This window comes from Spodoptera frugiperda, chromosome 16, assembly GCF_023101765.2.
Source record: "Spodoptera frugiperda isolate SF20-4 chromosome 16, AGI-APGP_CSIRO_Sfru_2.0, whole genome shotgun sequence".
NCBI classification, from domain to species: domain Eukaryota; kingdom Metazoa; phylum Arthropoda; class Insecta; order Lepidoptera; family Noctuidae; genus Spodoptera; species Spodoptera frugiperda.
The window spans coordinates 6620943-6639036 of record NC_064227.1 but is presented as its reverse complement, the minus strand read 5'-3'; the positions used below and the strand labels follow the sequence as shown (position 1 = coordinate 6639036).

General features: G+C 36.2%; 1 protein-coding gene across 2 annotated transcripts in view; it reads left to right on the top strand.

Annotated features, from left to right (window-relative positions):
• LOC118280755 (uncharacterized) overlaps positions 1-18094 on the top strand; it is a 597023-nt gene that overhangs the window by 177460 nt on the left and 401469 nt on the right. For both annotated transcript variants that reach the window (XM_035601126.2, XM_050699612.1), the window contains exon 2: positions 1601-1852. In XM_035601126.2, the coding sequence (XP_035457019.2) occupies positions 1636-1852 (217 nt within the window). In that variant the 5' untranslated portion in view covers positions 1601-1635. The remainder of the gene's footprint in view (positions 1-1600; positions 1853-18094) is intronic.

The window sequence follows — 18094 nt, the reverse complement described above, 5'->3', positions numbered from 1 at the left end:
GAACGAGTTAAACCTCTTATTGATATCGGTTAAAGTTGAACCTTATGCACAAGTACTCGTATCATGTTATTTAAAGTCTAGTTGAGTTACTTGAGTTTTGTAGTAACTTGAAAGTATTTACCTAGGTTCAGTTATGGGATTGTTACATAAAATTACAGTAAACTAGCTTCTACCAGCGGCTTTAACCGCGTTACCGTGGAATAAAAAATATCACCCAAGTCAGCTCATACCCTGTCTGTATACCAATTGTCATCGAAATCCGTTCTGCATTTTCAGTGTGATTGGCAGACAAATTACCAAACAAACAAATTTTCACATTTATATTTATATATGTCCTATTGAATTTTATATTGTTATCTTCTCAACATGTATCTATATTCTGTCAGTGCTCAGAAACAAAAAGTACTATAGGTATAAACATCATAAAAGTCGTGACAAAACTATTAAGAGAATAGTTTTGTTACGTTTATTAATAACTAGCTTATACTTTCGGCTTTGTTCGTATAAAGGGAAGCCTTCTCTGTACTGCTAACTACATGAATCCCAAATTTCAATAAAATTCGCCGAGTAGATAAGACCTGAAGATGTTAGAAACAAAATGTTTGCGTTTTCATAATTAGTTGGCATTCTAATTTGAGTAAGAAACCTTTTAAACTACAAAAAAATCATATAAAATGCCAAAGGACCACAAAATTCGGTCCTTTTGGTCCTACGGTTCGAAAGAAATTAAATTAGAACTGAAAATTTTGGAAACAATAATTAAATAAAGACGGAAAGCGATATGAAAGCAAAATCTGTTTACTTTAATTAGTTATGTTTAGCCGTTTGCTAAATATTTTCATATTAATTGGCTAGACTAATTAATTATTTTGCCAGGTTATTGTGATATTTTATGTGGAAATGGATATTGTTATTATATTGCGTGTTTTTGATAAAGGATTTAGAAGTAATGTAATACAGTTTTTGATAGTTGTAATTCTTATGGAGTACTTTTAGTCACTCAGCTGATTTTTTTGCGAAATATAGACATCGATCTTATTGGAACATTTCTTAATTTAAATGAACTCCAAAAGCATAATTATCTTTGTATTATAATTTGTGTTACATAAAGTTACCGGAGACTGTAGTAAGAGCTGCTGTCTACCTAGCGGGTTATCGGGCTCCAACTCGAAGAGCAGGAGTAGGAACGGGATGGTTTTTAATCAGCAAGAGTCTAACAATGTCTGATTATGAGTTTCCCCCTTAAAAATGGACATTGTTCTTAAACATTAGATCTCCAACCAATAACCGGTGCTAGCGGAGGATTCGCCTTGTAAGAGATTTTTGTTGGCAAAGTCTTAAGCAAATAATGGCAAACCGTCTTTTGCAGCGGCTCCTAATCTACCATATGGGCTGTTGATGATATTTTTTTTTATTTTATTTTATTGATTAGGGACAAAAAAAAACAGTTACATGCATATTCTCTTATTGTAATTAGTACCTTATACTAATTACAATAAGAGAATAAAGATAAATAATGGTTGATAATGAAATAATGGTTGATAATTGTTGATATTATACTTTTTCTGTATACTAAAACATACTTTTTCCATTGTTACAGATGTCTCGAAACATGTAGCAGAATCCAATCCACCGATGGGATCAATGCGCTTCGAGATGGGCAAACACGATTCCAGCTGGCGCAGAGTACAGGGGTTCAGTTCCAGTGTAGTGCGGTGTTTAGTTATAGTGACAGTGTTTGGGCAGTGTGCCGGTGGGAAGCCCATTAGTGAAACGTTGCAGAGGGCGCTGTCGGCGGTTAGGGGACCCAGCCCTGGTGCGAAGAAGCTGCTTAATATTCCTGAGGATGGAGGTGAGTGTTCTTGTTATCAGTTTTGTTCTTGATAGCTTAAAGCGACTGTAATACTATTGATAGTGTTTGTTAACATGTAGGTACATTTTTATGATAAAAAATAAGTTGTGCATCTTTCATCAGGTGTTATCTTAATTAAATTAAATTAGCAAATGTTTCGATATTGTCGCAAAGGGATAATTAATCTAAGCTAACTAAGTCTTTATTTTGAATACTCTAAGGTATGGTAGGACCAGTCTAATAAAAAAAACACAGTTATTTTTGTCCAATTTCTAAAGTCGTAATAATAGAGCACTACAATAATATATCTATCTCAATACAATTAATATAATAATTTGAATTAAAATAAACATATATCATAATACAAGTTAAATTAATTGATATGCAAGCCTGACAGGTCTGGTCTATCCATTAGCTAAAATAAACTTAACCTAACCAAATAATCATATAGGTGTTATTATAACGATATTATTACTGTTTGCTTAGGTACCAAGGTTCAATTATATAAATGGTTGTGGAATTAATTAATATTACGGTTATTATATTTCTTTGAGGTGGGCAGATGATATCTAGTCTTTATCTACCTAAAAATAGATTTTACAGCAGACTAAAACTTTCGCTTGTGTCGTGGGTGCGTTTACAAATACGTAACTATGCATACAGTTTACATCTAGACCCAAATTAATAGTTTGTGGATTACACAGTGATTGTTTCATGCTGGAATCGAATATACAAAGCGCTGTACAACAACTGGGCGCCCAACCTCTGCGCTAATAGTGCTGAATTCTTACCCATTTTTCAAATCATTATGGAGTTTCTTGCTCGTTCTTTTCCATTCGAAGCTACACTTTGGAACGAGTACCTGGCTTCACTGACTGACAGACTAACGGACAATTCAGTTTGACCTTTCAAAAGTGCCTAATTTAGGATTAATTGAAACAAGTGCTTCGACTTTGATTATTCACGCAATTTACCCAGTCTTGGTCCTTCCATCCATACACATTGAACAAGCAATTTGGAGTAAGTAGTCAACTCGGACCACATACCTACGGCCCATTTGGGACGAGTTGGGGAAAATAAAATAAAATAATATTTTTAGTGGTCAACTCGTCCCACGTCACAACCATAATGAGATAAGGTACAGTCAGTAGCAAAAGGGTTACTGTGGAAATAATAAAGTTCTATTACTTTGTTGAAAACAAAAGATTTTCTAGGAACTTCATTCTATCTATGTTATCATTTACTTCATAAGTGACCATAGTTTAAGCCACACATGTTTACTATTCTTAGTAATTTTGGTTAACACATGAATTTGTGCGATTGCTAAAAAAATTTAGGTAGTAAATTATTTAACCGACACTAAAAAAAGAGGTTCTTACTTCGTCAGGATTTTTTAATATGAAATAATCTATGAACAAAACGAAAGTAAAGAAAAAAACTATAAAAAAATATTTTTAATCTTGTGTTGCTAACTGTACCAAACATTGATTAAGTTTAAAAATCCATACAAAAAAAAATAGTGGGACGAGTTGACCACTAAAAACTTAATTTATTTTTAATTTCCCCAACTCGTCCCAAATGGGCCGTAGGCATGTGGTCCGAGTTGACTACTTACTCGCAATTTGTATAAAATTATAACTTTTTTCTATTTTCCTTAACATGGAAACAACCCTTTTTTGGACTTCATCATTGTTCCTTAAACAATAACTAGTATAATTGTCATTTCAAAATTCAAAATGGCGAATATAAAAGGATAATTACTCAAAAACTTTTGACTTGTGTCGTTACTGAGAGATTCCTTGTGTTGTACGTCCAAGGTTCTTAACTTCTTGAGAAATTAGGGATGTCAGGAAGAGATTTAAAAGAGATATTCTTATATAGAAGACATGAGATAACATAACACCTTTTCTATCCTGGATAGGTGTTTAGTTTTTCTCAACAGCCTATAAGTGGCTACTGCGCTGACCAAAGTCCACTTCACGCACGGAGAAGGTTTGACCATTAATCACCACGCTTGCTCAATGCGGGCTGGCGATTTCAAACTTGGCAGAAATTATAAGCGCAGGTTTCCTCACGATGTTTTTTCTTTTACCGTTAGTCGGTGGTGTCTAAATAATCGTAGAAAGTCCCATTCGGAAAAGGTCACGTTGGTACTTTGCCGCTGGTAGGTTTCAAACCGGCACCCTCATGCATGAGAAACGAGCGTCTTAAAGCCCCTGTTCACCACGACGTTTTAATTGAGAATTTGGATTTTTTCCGGTGCATTTCAATAAGGTCACTTTCGAAAATTGGGTGATATGAAAAGTGGGTGTTATTTTTGTATCTACATCTTACTCCTAAAAGCATTTCAAGTTAAGACACTGTTATTTTCTTTCTGTTTTATAACAAGTGACAGCCCTACACAAATCTTTGAAGTTTTAAAAAAGTATGAAGGTCCTTATTAATTAACGGACGCTGCAATTACAGTTTTCAGGTCTTTGAAAGCGCAAAGGATACAAAGTTTTCCGTCGGTCGGTGTCAAATTCTTTCCTTACGGTTTTTTGATGTATTTTCATTAAAAAGGAAAGAAAACAAAGAATTTTTGAGGGGTTTTTGTTAATGATGGGGGTATTAACTTGACCCCTTTTTGGGGTTTAATGAGAGGAGGGGGCTTAATGCGTTTTTTGTTGGTAGGAGCAGATCTTTGCTGTTATAGTGTTGAATTTTGGTGTCTCAAGATGGAGAGCAAAGTACACCAGACTCCTTATGAAAGTGTGGTCTTTTAATGCTTAAAAGAATGGTGTGGTATCCTCTTCCGATCAGTTATGTTATACAACCCATATAACTGGTGGTAAAGCAATCGCACTACACCAAGCACAATTCCAAAATTCGTGCATTTACAAAAAAATCATTCCAAAATCTCCATTAATACTTTGACTAACTCAAGAATCAAAACCGTGGCGTTGTGTTCGGTTTCAACGAGGCATCAAAAAAACCTGAACCCACTATTAATTAACTGACAGTCCATTTAAACTCTAATCTGTTCAAAGTTCAAAATTAACAGCACTGTAATAACTTTCAGTTGAACCCCTGAATTTCAGGAGCATCAATCCTTTTATCTGAAACACAAACTAATGCTGCATAGTCAATCTTTCAGGACGAGGAAGGAAAAAAACTGTCTTGAGTAATTTTCAGTAATCAGTCTTCAGGCGATAAAAACGACTTTCATGCCGACTTTCAGTAACACGTACCCTAATTAGTCCTGAAAATGGCTGAGACAAAATCAGGATGTTTCCTCGTTATTCCGAGTTAGAAGCGTTCAGTTTTGTCCGCGTTGTCAAAGAAGATTAATGACCCTTTCCACCAATCTCTCCTAGATTTTAAGGGAACCCCTAAGCTAAGATAGGTGAGCCATTTTGATTATATTATAACTTGTGCTTACACACGTAACTGTTTGACAAGGAACTCGACTACTTTCGAGCCGTGCTAGAGGCTCATATTGTAGTAGCGCGACATTCGGTTAGGTGTCGCGGAATGCTGCTCATGAGTATGAGCCTCTAGCGTGGCTCGAAACTAGTCGAGTTCTTTTACTTTTTATCTCACAAGATCGCGGGCAAAGCCACTGGCTTAAGCTAGTAGGTTCAAATTTGTTTGTAGTAAATAGTTACGTTGATTAAGCCGACAGGTCACCGTCTGAATATACCAAGACTGCATAAAATTAAGCTACATAGAAACCAGTTTATCATGACCTCGCTCTGTATTATCTTTCAACACATTCGACGGTCAAGTTTATACTGGTTTTGCTCAACTTGATGTGTTGATGTACTAGGACTGCATAACATTGCAGTTAGTTGATTTAAGGAGGGCCCGTTATGACGTTACCCGAATTTGCATATCTCGTCGAGTTCTCTCAAGCAAACTGCCTGAATATCTGACAAGACGTTACCAGTTACACGCTTTTGTCTTGTGTTCATTATTTATTGTTATTTTAGTGTGTATGTGTGTGTGTGGTACGCTTCGGTGGTTTTATGTGTATATTTGCTGGTAGTGTAAATAAGTTATAATAATATAATACCATCAAAAGATTTTTATTGTATAAGCCGGTAAACGAACTGATGGATCACCTGATGATAAGTATTTGGCGTCGCCCATGAACACCCGAAACACCAAAGCATTTCTAGTGCACTGCCAGAGTTTTGGGTGTTCGGTATTTGAGGATTGTTAGGGAATCGAGGATTGGAGAGATCGAGGAGGGCTGTAATTGGGGCTCCAATAACCTCACTCACACGACGAAACACAATACAAGTCAAACTATGACAATTTTTTGTAGAAAATGTTTAAGGAAATGAAATATAAAATATACCTTATACTTTTATACAATCACGAAACAGCCTACAAGTAAACTTCACGTGACCATTCTCAAATAACTGTAAAATAAGTGCGACATTTGCTAAGAGGTGCTTAAACAATGGCTGCCAGCGAGAAGCGCCCGCGCAGAATAATTTGCAAGTTATTTAAATGTGCGCGACGCTAACTATGCTGGGAGTTCGGCGGTGCACCGATTTTCATTGTCACATACGGGTGGGGAGGATGGTGGACATTTTGGTTACGTGTATAAAGTACATTTGAGGGGACATACTATATTAATTATTATGTTATCGGCTTACTCTCGTAACTGTTTGATGAGGAACTCGACTAGTTTCAAGCCATGCTAGTTGTGGGTTGCGAAATGCTGCTCATTAATGTGAGCCTCTAGTATAGTTTGATACCTACTAGTCGAGTTCCTCGTCAAACAGTTACGTGAGTAAGGGTAATTGGGCCTCCTGTAACCTCTCTTAAACAAGGAAACATAACGCAAACGTTGTTTCACGTCGGTTTGCTGTAAAACCATGGTATTACTCCGGTCGAGCCGGCAATTAAACTTATCTACAATTATTGTAGATAAGTTGTACATAAATGCAATTATATGAAGTAATTATTACTTACTTACTTATTTATATACAATATTACAATCCACTCAATCAATGTTATAAAATGTCACTGAAAATACCAGTTACACTTTACACATGTACCATAATGCCACAAAGCCAGGTCGCCCTAAGTCTTCAAATCTAAGACCTAAGCTCTTAGTCCTTTGTACAAACCCTAGGCATCAACCTCTTTGGACAAACGGACTGTTTGGATTATGTTTTATGATGTAGGATTTTGGTAGCACTTTGTTAACCTTTTGAACGCCAGAGCGTAAACACATCGGCGCCCCTTCTACGCCAAGCCACAAATTCAGTACAAAAACCTACAAAAAAAATAGTGATTCCAACATCTTAACGAAAAGTTATCGATAACCAATGAATCCGTGCTTTTCGTTCTATATTTTTTAAATAAATATTATTCGTTGCATTGGTCTTTTATTTAACTTGACCCTATTTGGTATCATACTATCATTAAACAGCAGTTACTAAGTTCTAAGCAACCTAAAAGCATTAGAACTACAAACGAATAAATCAATAATATAATAAGGTACATCACTAATCTGGTTCGTGACGTCATCCGCCGACGTGAAGACACGTCTACCGGCGTGGCTGGCACGACTTTGACAACTTGGCTCGCATGCGATAGGGATGTGATCATGTGATATTGTGGTACATAAAAAATAATAATATTTTATTATTTAAAACAATTTAATAATTTTACATATAATTATTAGTCGGATTCTTCGAAACTTGGCAAACTTATGTCATCCAAGTCCTTTTGCTACACTTACTTTTCTTATTACGTTCAGTATATTGACATATGTGACTGACCGTTTTTCTTCTGGCACTCGATCCAATTCAAAAGCGACCAGTCTTGCGAACACCGCATTTCGTGGGTCGCTAGGTCCTGGTCCTCGTATAGAGATATTGCTTCGGAAAATTCGTCATCCTCTTCTACATTTCCTAACACACGAAGGAGTTCTTCAGTAATCATTTGACTGTCAGCCATTTTTAATATAGCCTCGCACAATAATAATGCTTCATAATATTACCACCGATCATAATTTAATAAATGTAGTAAAGCACTAGCAGACTCCCGTAGCGCTAATGACGTCACCGCTTGACGTCTATTCCCGTCTGTGGCGTACAGGTAACTGTCTATGAGCTCTTACATAGGGATGCGCGAGAGTGGACAGTAAACTATCGATTTAAGTATATCAAATAAGTTCTTTCCCACATTTTTTTAAATATTATACATTAGGAATATTCAGATACGAATATTTGTCAGTAAAAAGTAATTGTCAAAGTAATGTAAGCTACTTTCAATAAAATATTTCATAAATTTGGAATATAAGTTACCTTACCTACCCATCACTAGCTGACGTGTCTTGAGTCTGTGGCGTGGGGAAATACACAATTTTACGGATTTCGATTAGCAATATTTGACGATTGTTTTTTCTTGTACCAAATAATGAATATATCTTTGTGTCAATTTACGAATATTTCACTAAAGTAGTTTGAAATAATAGGAAAAAGAAACACAGAAAACTTAATTTAGTGATATTTAATTTTGTATTTAAAAAATGTCGTTTTCTTGACGTCTATAGACGTCGGTGGCGTGTTTGGCACGATTTCGTTAGACGTCTATAAACGTCCGTGGCGTTCAAAAGGTTAATGAAATACCCCGGTGTTTGGGGACAGGACCCCTATTCCTATAGGACGGAATGCTATGTTGCTATTGTTTGTTAATTATTTGATGTGACGTCACTGGATATAGGTCGTTTCTAATTGGCTGTACCCTTAGTACGAGTTTTGCTTTACGTTTGATGAGAACGCGTTCGGCGCTCTGATTGACCGGCTCAAATGAACCAACCAATCAACAAAAAGCGCCATCTTTTCGATGTTGTTAAACGTAAAGCAAACTAGTACTAATGGTACTGATCTGGTAATGACTAGTGAAGGGTCAATGCTCGGCACTGGTACCTGATATGATAATGATGTTGAGATAATCCATGGATCTTTAATTCTCAATACTACTACTGTCTTGTTTCTTGTATGATTACTTCATGTACACTGTACAAGTGTACACTGTGTTATAAAATTCATTGCTTCCTATTCTTAACAACCGTATGTCATACACTTAAACTACACGAAACACCTGGATTAAACAGCGACATTTAAGCCCCTACGTTTTACATTGCGCGCTCTCTTCACCTAACCAAACCTACACCGCTAACAAAAACAGCAATGTAACGACAAATGCATGTTTAATCGAAATCCACGTACCGCTTTCAAAGTTATGTAGATTCGTAGGAAACCCATGGAAATGAAATCGTCTAAGTTACTAGGAAATGCTAGAAATATTTTCCCTGCCTGGATTGTTAGAGCGTCTGGCTAGTTTTGAGTCTAGACTGGCAAATTTATGCTGGATAGGCTTTTGTTGTGTGCCATTTAAATTATAAACTTTAGTCTGGTTGTTAGACTTTAAGTTTAAAAGTTTTAAGTTGGGATTTGGATGTGAGTTGTGTTATTATCATGCTAAGGTAGGACCTTAAGAATGGGAATTTAGTTTTTTGAGCTATGTAGAACTAATGAATATACATTGCTGATTTTTTTGTGATAATTGAAATGACCATGTTAAATTTTGGATACAAATTTAATGAAATAATACATTATTTATGATACATACACCAAACATTTGAATTTGCAATACTTTTTTCTGATCTGTTGACTTTGTTGCGGCTAATATACTACTCATCGTTCAACGTACTTTCTTCTGGGCTATTGTCAGTTACCCTATTGACATCAATGCGGTTTTTTGATGCATTGTAAATACCTAGTAAGTAATTTTTAGTTTTATTATATTTTTTTTGTTTTTAGGTTCTGTTTCCTTGTATAACTGTAAATACATATTGATTGAAGTCTTTGCCTACCAATATAAGACTGAAATGTATACTAAGCAACTATTTCATGATAAAACATCATACAATTTTCCTCATACTACAAGAGCCATCACCACTCATGAGAATAGTCAGAGAGCCAGACCACAAACAGCTACATTATCCCATCAAATGATATACACTGCATCAGTCGTCAGTCTGCATTGCGGGCGCGTAGCTGCCAAGTATTCGCCGCAATCAATCCAGGACTCTCTCGTGATGGAGGCGAGGAGTTGTCAGGAAATACTGGGTCTTTTACAACGAATGTATTTCTGTTTTTGGGAATATTGTAAATAATTTTACCATAGTGTTTTAGTAATTGTTATATGTAGAAAGTATAGATGATGTAACTAAAATCCAACCAGTATTTTTTTATTTATTGATGTTTTTGTAATCAATTCGGGATATTTTTACCAAAACCAAAAATGTTGAATATCTCAGAAACTAGCCACTTTCCGCCCAAGGACCTCAGGGCTATTTTTGTAGGAAATTAGTTGTATTATCACCTCCCGAGAGGAATACGTCGAATTCAAAGTCACCCTGTATAAGCAGAAATCCCAGAAACTCGGTGCTAAACCGAAAAAAAATACAACGATATTTTGCCTGGCTCAGTCGTTTCCTTGGTAGCAGCATTTTCGAAATCGATACAATCTAATAATACTTTGCCGGACCAGAGAATAAACTTACGACCTTTCAACCAACGACATAGTTTAAAAAAATCGAACTTCTAATTTCATACGAGTAGATAGAGATAGTAGATAGTAGATAATATCACCCCAAAAAGGTAGCCAGTACTAAAGGTAGATAAAAAATTTAATCTGGAAATCCTATCTTAACCATCCCAACGCCCTTGACTCCATAAAACCCTATAAATCATCAGCAGAACAGACAGTGATGTTATCTAAACATTTACACAAACTCACAAACAAACTCACTCACTTCACTCACTTGATGTAAGGATGTAAACACACTCGCGATTTGGACGCGTGTCCGTCACGCGGTCTGTTTACTACCTTAGTTTCCCGGGAAGTGATGTAATGCAGTATTTATAGATGGTTGAATGGTGTCAAAAGAGGAAGAGTAATCTGTAGTTAGATCTATAGCATTGTAAGTTTTTGGTGTATACAAAATTGGGAAACAGGCGCAAGTTCTTGCAGGTGTCATAACAGTAGACCCAGAGGCGGCAGACGCGATTTGGTTTAAGACCGATATTTTGACTTTAGTTTTATGGAGTCTCTGTCAAAAACTTAGATATATCCAGAGATTTTGAATTTAGATTAATTGTCGGATCTCCGACCACCTGATTATGGTAGAAGCCCGTCACAATCTTCCAAACTGTTGCAACTCCTAGAAGCCAGGATCCACAGTAGATACGACAATGAAAACACCGAAATATTGAAGTCCGGCGCGTCTCAGGAACATGAATAACTGTCTTGGATCCCGCAATAAAATAAATCAGAAGATATTATAAAAGGAGAAGAAAAGAAATGGACATTATGGAAAATCTTTCTGGTCTTTCACGGGCTGTTGCTGATGAGGATACCTACTAAATAACCAATTAAACATGATCATTTAAACCACAAAATCATTCTTCCATGTTACACATCAACAGAATCTTTCCAATTTAAAAACAAATCTTCAGATTTCAAACACTATTATCACAGCTGCGTTGTCACACACTATAAAACGATCCATCTGTCTGTCTGTATGTCATCGTGAACTAGTATCGTGCCCTACTTGTTCTAACAATAGTATTTTTATTGGTATCCCGTGATTTGGCTCAGGGTTTGATGACTGAGTTGGGTAAAAATAGATTGTGGTTATAGGGTTTTGTAATGGTGTGTTAAAAGTCCATTGATTATGTTGTTTAGTTTAGTAGTTATAATACTGACAGTTGATTGTGTGATCTTGGGTTCGATTAGTAGATGGTATTAGGTGTAGGTTTTCGATTATAACATAACCCTTAGTGTTTAAGTATCAAGTAACCTGGGGAATAGGAAACCAAGAAATCATGTACTTGATTGTTCCTTTAAAAAAAATATAGAAATGCAAGAGAAATGGTCTTCAATAATAAATATCGGGATAATAACTACCTCTTATAAATATTTTTCATTAATATTAAACTTGCTTGTTCCTCTCTTAGAGTCAACTACTATTAATAGCTCTTCAATACAAAACAAAACACTCAAATAAAAATAAAATAAATAAGCTTCTATATGAAAATTTACTGAAATATATCACGTTAGAAGTTTGCAAAGTTAAATTCATACATTACGGCTCACTTGTTCAGTGTTCAGCCCTGAAATTCATGAAAACATTGTTTTGAAACGCGGTTTATTCCAAAAATACAAACGGTCTCGCTTCTCAAGTGGAAACAAACAAGTTTTCAAAGCTAAGCTCTTTGTGTTTATGGGCGCGAGTTTGGTGATAGGCGGAGCGATGAGCGGGGCGGGGAATAGTAAAGAAAGTGGTTAATATGAAGGTCTTATTAACCTACTATGTCTAAATTCGTTTTTGAGTTTAAAAAGTGTAGTTTTGTAGCTATTGAGTGGAATATTACGTCATAGTAACATTACTGAAGTTATTTTTCTGCTTACCTTGTTCATTCGTACAATTTACGTCCATAGTATCTGTTATTCAAACCTACCAAACATTAAAGTCTACTTTAAACCTTTATCTACCTAGAGAGAATAACTCTACTACTACTTTAAACAACTACATACAAACTTACTTGTTATTAAAAACACCAAGTAGGTAACTATCTACAACATTCTTCAAAATAAATCGCAAATACCGAACTCTCCCGCTCCCGCGTCCCGCGCCCACCGTATCCTCACCCTCTCAATAAGTTGAGCACTGCCGTCATTTGTCTCATTTAAATAGGAGTTTGCGACACCTAATGTGGCACTACATCACTTCTGAAACATTTTTCAGTAGTCCGTCACGATCCCGTTTTGATGGGCCCCGAGAAATTGCTTTACTTACACCGGCTCAATGTTATTTGGACGTTTTCAGGATTATTTGCTGTAAAATGTGTGTAGAAAATTACGTAAAGTTTAAGTCGGGAATAATTTTGTATTAAGGACAGTTTTGTAGTTGTATTTCTTTAATTTCTGTGATCTTTTTTTTTTTTTTTTGAGCGTGGGAAATCATCAAATTACTTCTCCCACCTGAGCTCCAGAAATCTAGGTCTTCTCTCTCCTCTGGTGTTTATTATACTTATGAGCAATTCTTACTAGTTATGTTATTAGTTCGATGAGTTCTTGAGAGAGTCAAGCTACTTCATTCGGGCGGTGTGATGGACTGAAATAATGACGATGATTAGTGTCTGCAATATAAGTGTTGTTTTTATAAATCTATATATATATTGCAAAATATTTTATTAAAACTTGAAGATGGCTGAATAGATTCTGAATAATCCTTGAAATCCAGATTTTAACATTTAGCAGACTCAGCGGGAACTTCATAGTTCATAATACATATTTATATCATCTTCTACATACATTTCAATAGCTCCAAAATGCTGTACCATAAACTTCGCGATTGTACGATAAAATAAAATACATAAAACAAAAACCGAACAACTGCTATACTTGTTTTTTTTTTAACAAACAAAAAGATAGCACGTTTCAACTCCGTTCTAACTTGGAGAGAACATTTTAATTCGGTTTGGAACAAAAAATAATTTGAAACTACTCGAAATGCGAGAATAAACGCTTTTGGCTTGTTTCATGAGAAAGAACATACATAATAATACATACATATACATATAACATCCCACGAATTATTCACAGATGAGTTTGGGAGTATTGCAAATTGAATAAAAACTATTTAGGTACCTACTGCACACAATTACACATCTTCTTTTCGCCATACAATTCAATTCTCAAATTCAATTCTCAACTTGATTCATTAAAAACAACGATTTACTCACGTAAATATTCTAAGAAAAGCCCTACTGATTTCGAGCCACAGAGGGACTCTTCATTATGAGCAACGTGCGCAGATGTGGTGACGTCGCATAGCCTACTAGTTAGTGCTTGCGTTGTGCGCCTCTCCTGGCAAATACGCACGCTGACTTCAACTTCAATGGCGGCGGCGTTGATGTTATCACTATATTTATTATAAAAATAGTTTTCAACTGGGTAATCGAAACCTTTACACTTTCAAAAGGGACTTACAATACCAAAGTTTTTAAAATCAAAAAGGCCCAACAGTATTTTCCAGTCAGGGTCAATTAAACCCATAGTAGAATCCTCTGCCAGTCATCAGTCTATCGACGCTACACTACAAAATAAAGCATCGCGGATTAATCTATGTCGGTCTACCATTCGTCGATATATGAGGTTAGGAGGCATTTCTTTCAATACAATCGCTATTATTTTGGCAACTATTACGTGTTGGGTGTAAAATGGCAATAAGAATTGTATGTGTCATAATATTGCACTAGCCATATTGTATATGAAGGTATTTGGTTATTGTTGTACGGCAGTCCTAACCTAACCTAGGCTTTACTGTCGTCTGCGGACTACCTAGCGAGTTACCGGGGCTCCGGTTCGAAAAGCAGGAGTAGGAACGGGGTGATTTTTAGTCAGTAAGAGTCTGATATTCCCTCTCGCCTCGACCAAGATGGGAGAAGTCATTGGATGAATTTCCCCCCCTCAAAAAAGCCTTACTTTCGTTGCCAATGTGTTTTGAGCAAGCGTGGTGATTAATGCTCCTTCCTTCTCCGTTGTAGAAGATGGATTGGTGATGATTTTTCTATTTTACTCGACTCAAGAATCGATTAAATATTGAGTATATGATTTTGAAAATCTTCTGTAGTGGCACGGAGTTCATAATTGTGCCCAGAATATGGCAATATAGTAAATCTTATTTAAAACGAAAACCCTTACAATTTCTTTGCTTTTATTTTTTATTTTGTTCTTGTAAGTCTTATTTACAACTGTAATTAAGGTCGAGTTTCCCTTAAAAGTAATGCTTCAGGGTGTACCACAAATTAAGGGATAGCGAATGCTTAATTTATGCGTGGCCGGTCTTAACATCACCCCTTTTATAGGTACATAACAAGATTGATTGAAGTAAATGGTTTTCATATATTTACTTGTTCTTTGTAGTATTATTGAGCGTAGTTTATTATAGTTTGCAAAAGTAGTATGGTATGTAAGGATGAACTTTCAGCTGTTTGTAATTCCCTTCTACGAGCGGAACCTTATATAATTTTTCTTTCTCGAATCTTAAAGGTTTGGCTTACGAAATTTAACTGGGTTTTACATAAAATTTTTAATTAATAGTAATGAGACTTTTTGACCTATCGACTATAGCAAAATAAACACAAAATCTTTGGCTTATTAGTCGCGGTACCACTGTTAAAATAAGATAAGATGGTTAAAGATTGATTCTTGTTGTGAAAGCAAATTGTCAAAGTCAAAGTCAAAGCATTTATTTCAATTAGTCCTAAATAAGGCACTTTTGAAACGTCAAATTGAATTGTCCGTCAGTCTGTCTGTCAGTGAAGCTAGGCGCTCGTTCCAAAGTGTAGCTTCGAATGGAGAAGAACGAGCAAGAAACTCCATCGTTACTCTTTAAGAAGGTTTTTTACAATATCTCTAATACACTATTTATCTATTGTATATATATGTCTACTCAAAATGTCAATTCCCTTCTTCATAGCAATAGCAATGACCACACGTAATACAACCACTAGTTCTGTCCCATTTCCCCTCTTACGTGACAAGGAAGCATGGTACCGATTAATTCTTTCTGTAAGTGCACTCTGGGCTTGATTCCTGATTACCCCGATAGAACTAAGCTGCGTGATATTAATTTAGCACCGACTTCTACTTATTTCCTTTTTATAGGTTCGATATCAAAGCGGATTGGATTGGTTAGGAAAGAAAATAGAGGGTTTTAACTGGATTTATGAATGAGAGGTTATTTAGGATGCAACGTTACGCCTTTCATTCTCGAAGGGGTTTTTTTTTTTTTTTTTTTTTTTTCAGGGGGGAAAATCATCCAATGACTTCTCTCGCCAGGGCAAAGCGAGAGGGAGTGTCAGACTCTTACTGACTAAAAACCACCCCGTTCCTACTCCTGCTTGTCGAGCCGGAGCCCCGGTAAACCCGCTAGGTTGTCCGCAGCTCCGGATTAAGCATCAGCCCTACTGGGCCCCATCTGTGGTGGTCTGATGGCTCTTTGAGGCGCGCGCGGAACGCATTTGTGTTTTAAGTCGCATGTTATAGGAGGAGAGCCTATTGTCATATACTGGACACAATTACAAAGCTGCGCGAGAGGTCGCCGTGCCTAGAGGGTTACCGGGACTCCGTGTCTCCGGGCGGTCTTCGCAAAAGCATTCTCGAGTAGGAACGGGTGTTTTAGTCGCATGTTAGTATTGAGAGTCTGGCACTCCCTCTCGCATCGCCCAAGGCGGGAGAAGTCATTGGATGATTCTCTCCTCCTAAAAATGACTGCGTGGTTATTCTTTCAGGTTATTTAGGACATTGTCACAATTAGCTTGTTTCTCTCTACTGCTGGACACATGTTTATGCTTCAGTAGTACATGACTGAGCTCAATTTTCAGCTAAGATGAGTCTAAAATGTAAATCTCCACCAATTAATGTATCAAACATCAAAAAACACCAAAATTAATGAGTGTCACGCACAAACACTAATTGCGTGATACAAATCTAAAGTGCCAATTTAAAATTACAAAACAAATATCGAGTTTTTACGAGTATTATCGTAGCGATCTCGGGGCCTTTATATTACTCGTACAGTTCGCAACTTATAATGATTGGTGGGAGAACAATGGCTGCCATACGCATAGAGTTATGGGTTAAGTTATGAACCCTTTTCAATTCTTAGCTCATTTACAATTGCTAATGTTTTTTATTGGTGGCCTTTTGTTTCTTTTTTGGTTTTTTGACGTGTTTTGCTGTTGGTTCTGTATGAGTTTTTGGGATATGAGGATATGATGAATTAAAACCATATGGTTTTAATTAGTTTTAGGTTGGAGACCTATGTTTGGTAGTGGACGTCTAAAGATAGATGCATTTTGACTGCACAGTTGGCGCGGTGGCTGGGCAACTGGCTACCATGCAACGTATAGCGGGTCCGGTTGACTCATAAAACTACTCTTTGTGTGATTCACAGATGAGTATGTTAAATTGTATGTTTGTAAACGCACTCAGGAAACAGGAGAAAATCATAGTGATAGAAAATCATATTAAAAAAAGATGTTGTTTGTTTATAGTACATTGTTATAAAATTTTCAATGTAACATTTCCCTGAGTAATGATTCATCATCTAGATAACAAATATAAGATTATATGCTCTGTTTTTTTGCTCCCTCCAAAGACCAGGGAGCGGCCAGAATCAGCCTTTTGTCTGTCGGTATATGAGGCACAATAGAAAACACATTGTATCTCACGTAATGCAGATCATTCCTGCCTACAACTGTTTAAAGACATACTTACTTTAAAGATGCTCCTATTATGTAGGCTCAATAAAATACTAGTCACAGCTAATAGGATTTCAACAACGGCAGTAAAACCGCAATAATATAAGCTCAAAAATAAACAGAAACACTTAAAGGTAGCTCCATAAAATTAACTGCTAATTTAATACAAATTGATTTCAATTAACACTTTTGATTAAAACTCCAAGACTAATATTACAAATGCCGTTTCTCATTGTGAATTACCTTCCCCAAGTTTCAAAAACAACATTAAATCTTCCTCAGTAGAAATGACGGCTTATAAATTGTAAAACGGACCTCTAAAATCTAATTAAGCTCGTATTGCAAGTGTTTATTGCCGTACAATTATCGCGGGCCATAAATCCAACTCAGAGGACCAATAAAAATGGCGGAAGAAAAGAGCGCGAAACGCACGCTTCGGTCGCCATTACGAAAAACATTGGAATTGGCGCGAATTCAATTTGAAATAACTATTTGGTGTTTTTTTTTTTGTATTTTAATTAATTGTTCAAGGTGTATTTTGTTTTTTTGGCTTGTGTTGGTCGTTTAATTAAAATTATTGTCTGTTTATTTTTTATTGTATCGCTTGTGCTTGTGATTCATTAAGAGTGTCTGCCAGGAACAAGGTATTATTTATTCAATGACTTCTCCCGCCTTGGGCGAGACAAGAGCTAGTGTCAGACTCTTACTGACTAAAAGCCACCCCGTTCCTACTCTTGCTTTTCGAGCCGGAGCCCGGTAAACCCGCTAGGTAGTCCGCAGCTCCGCTCTATATCGGATATGAACATTAGTCAAATTGTTATTAGGTTTTAAATAGTTAATTTATGTATATGAGGGATTCGTCTTTAGTTTAGGTTTTATAGACTCAGTCTGAGAC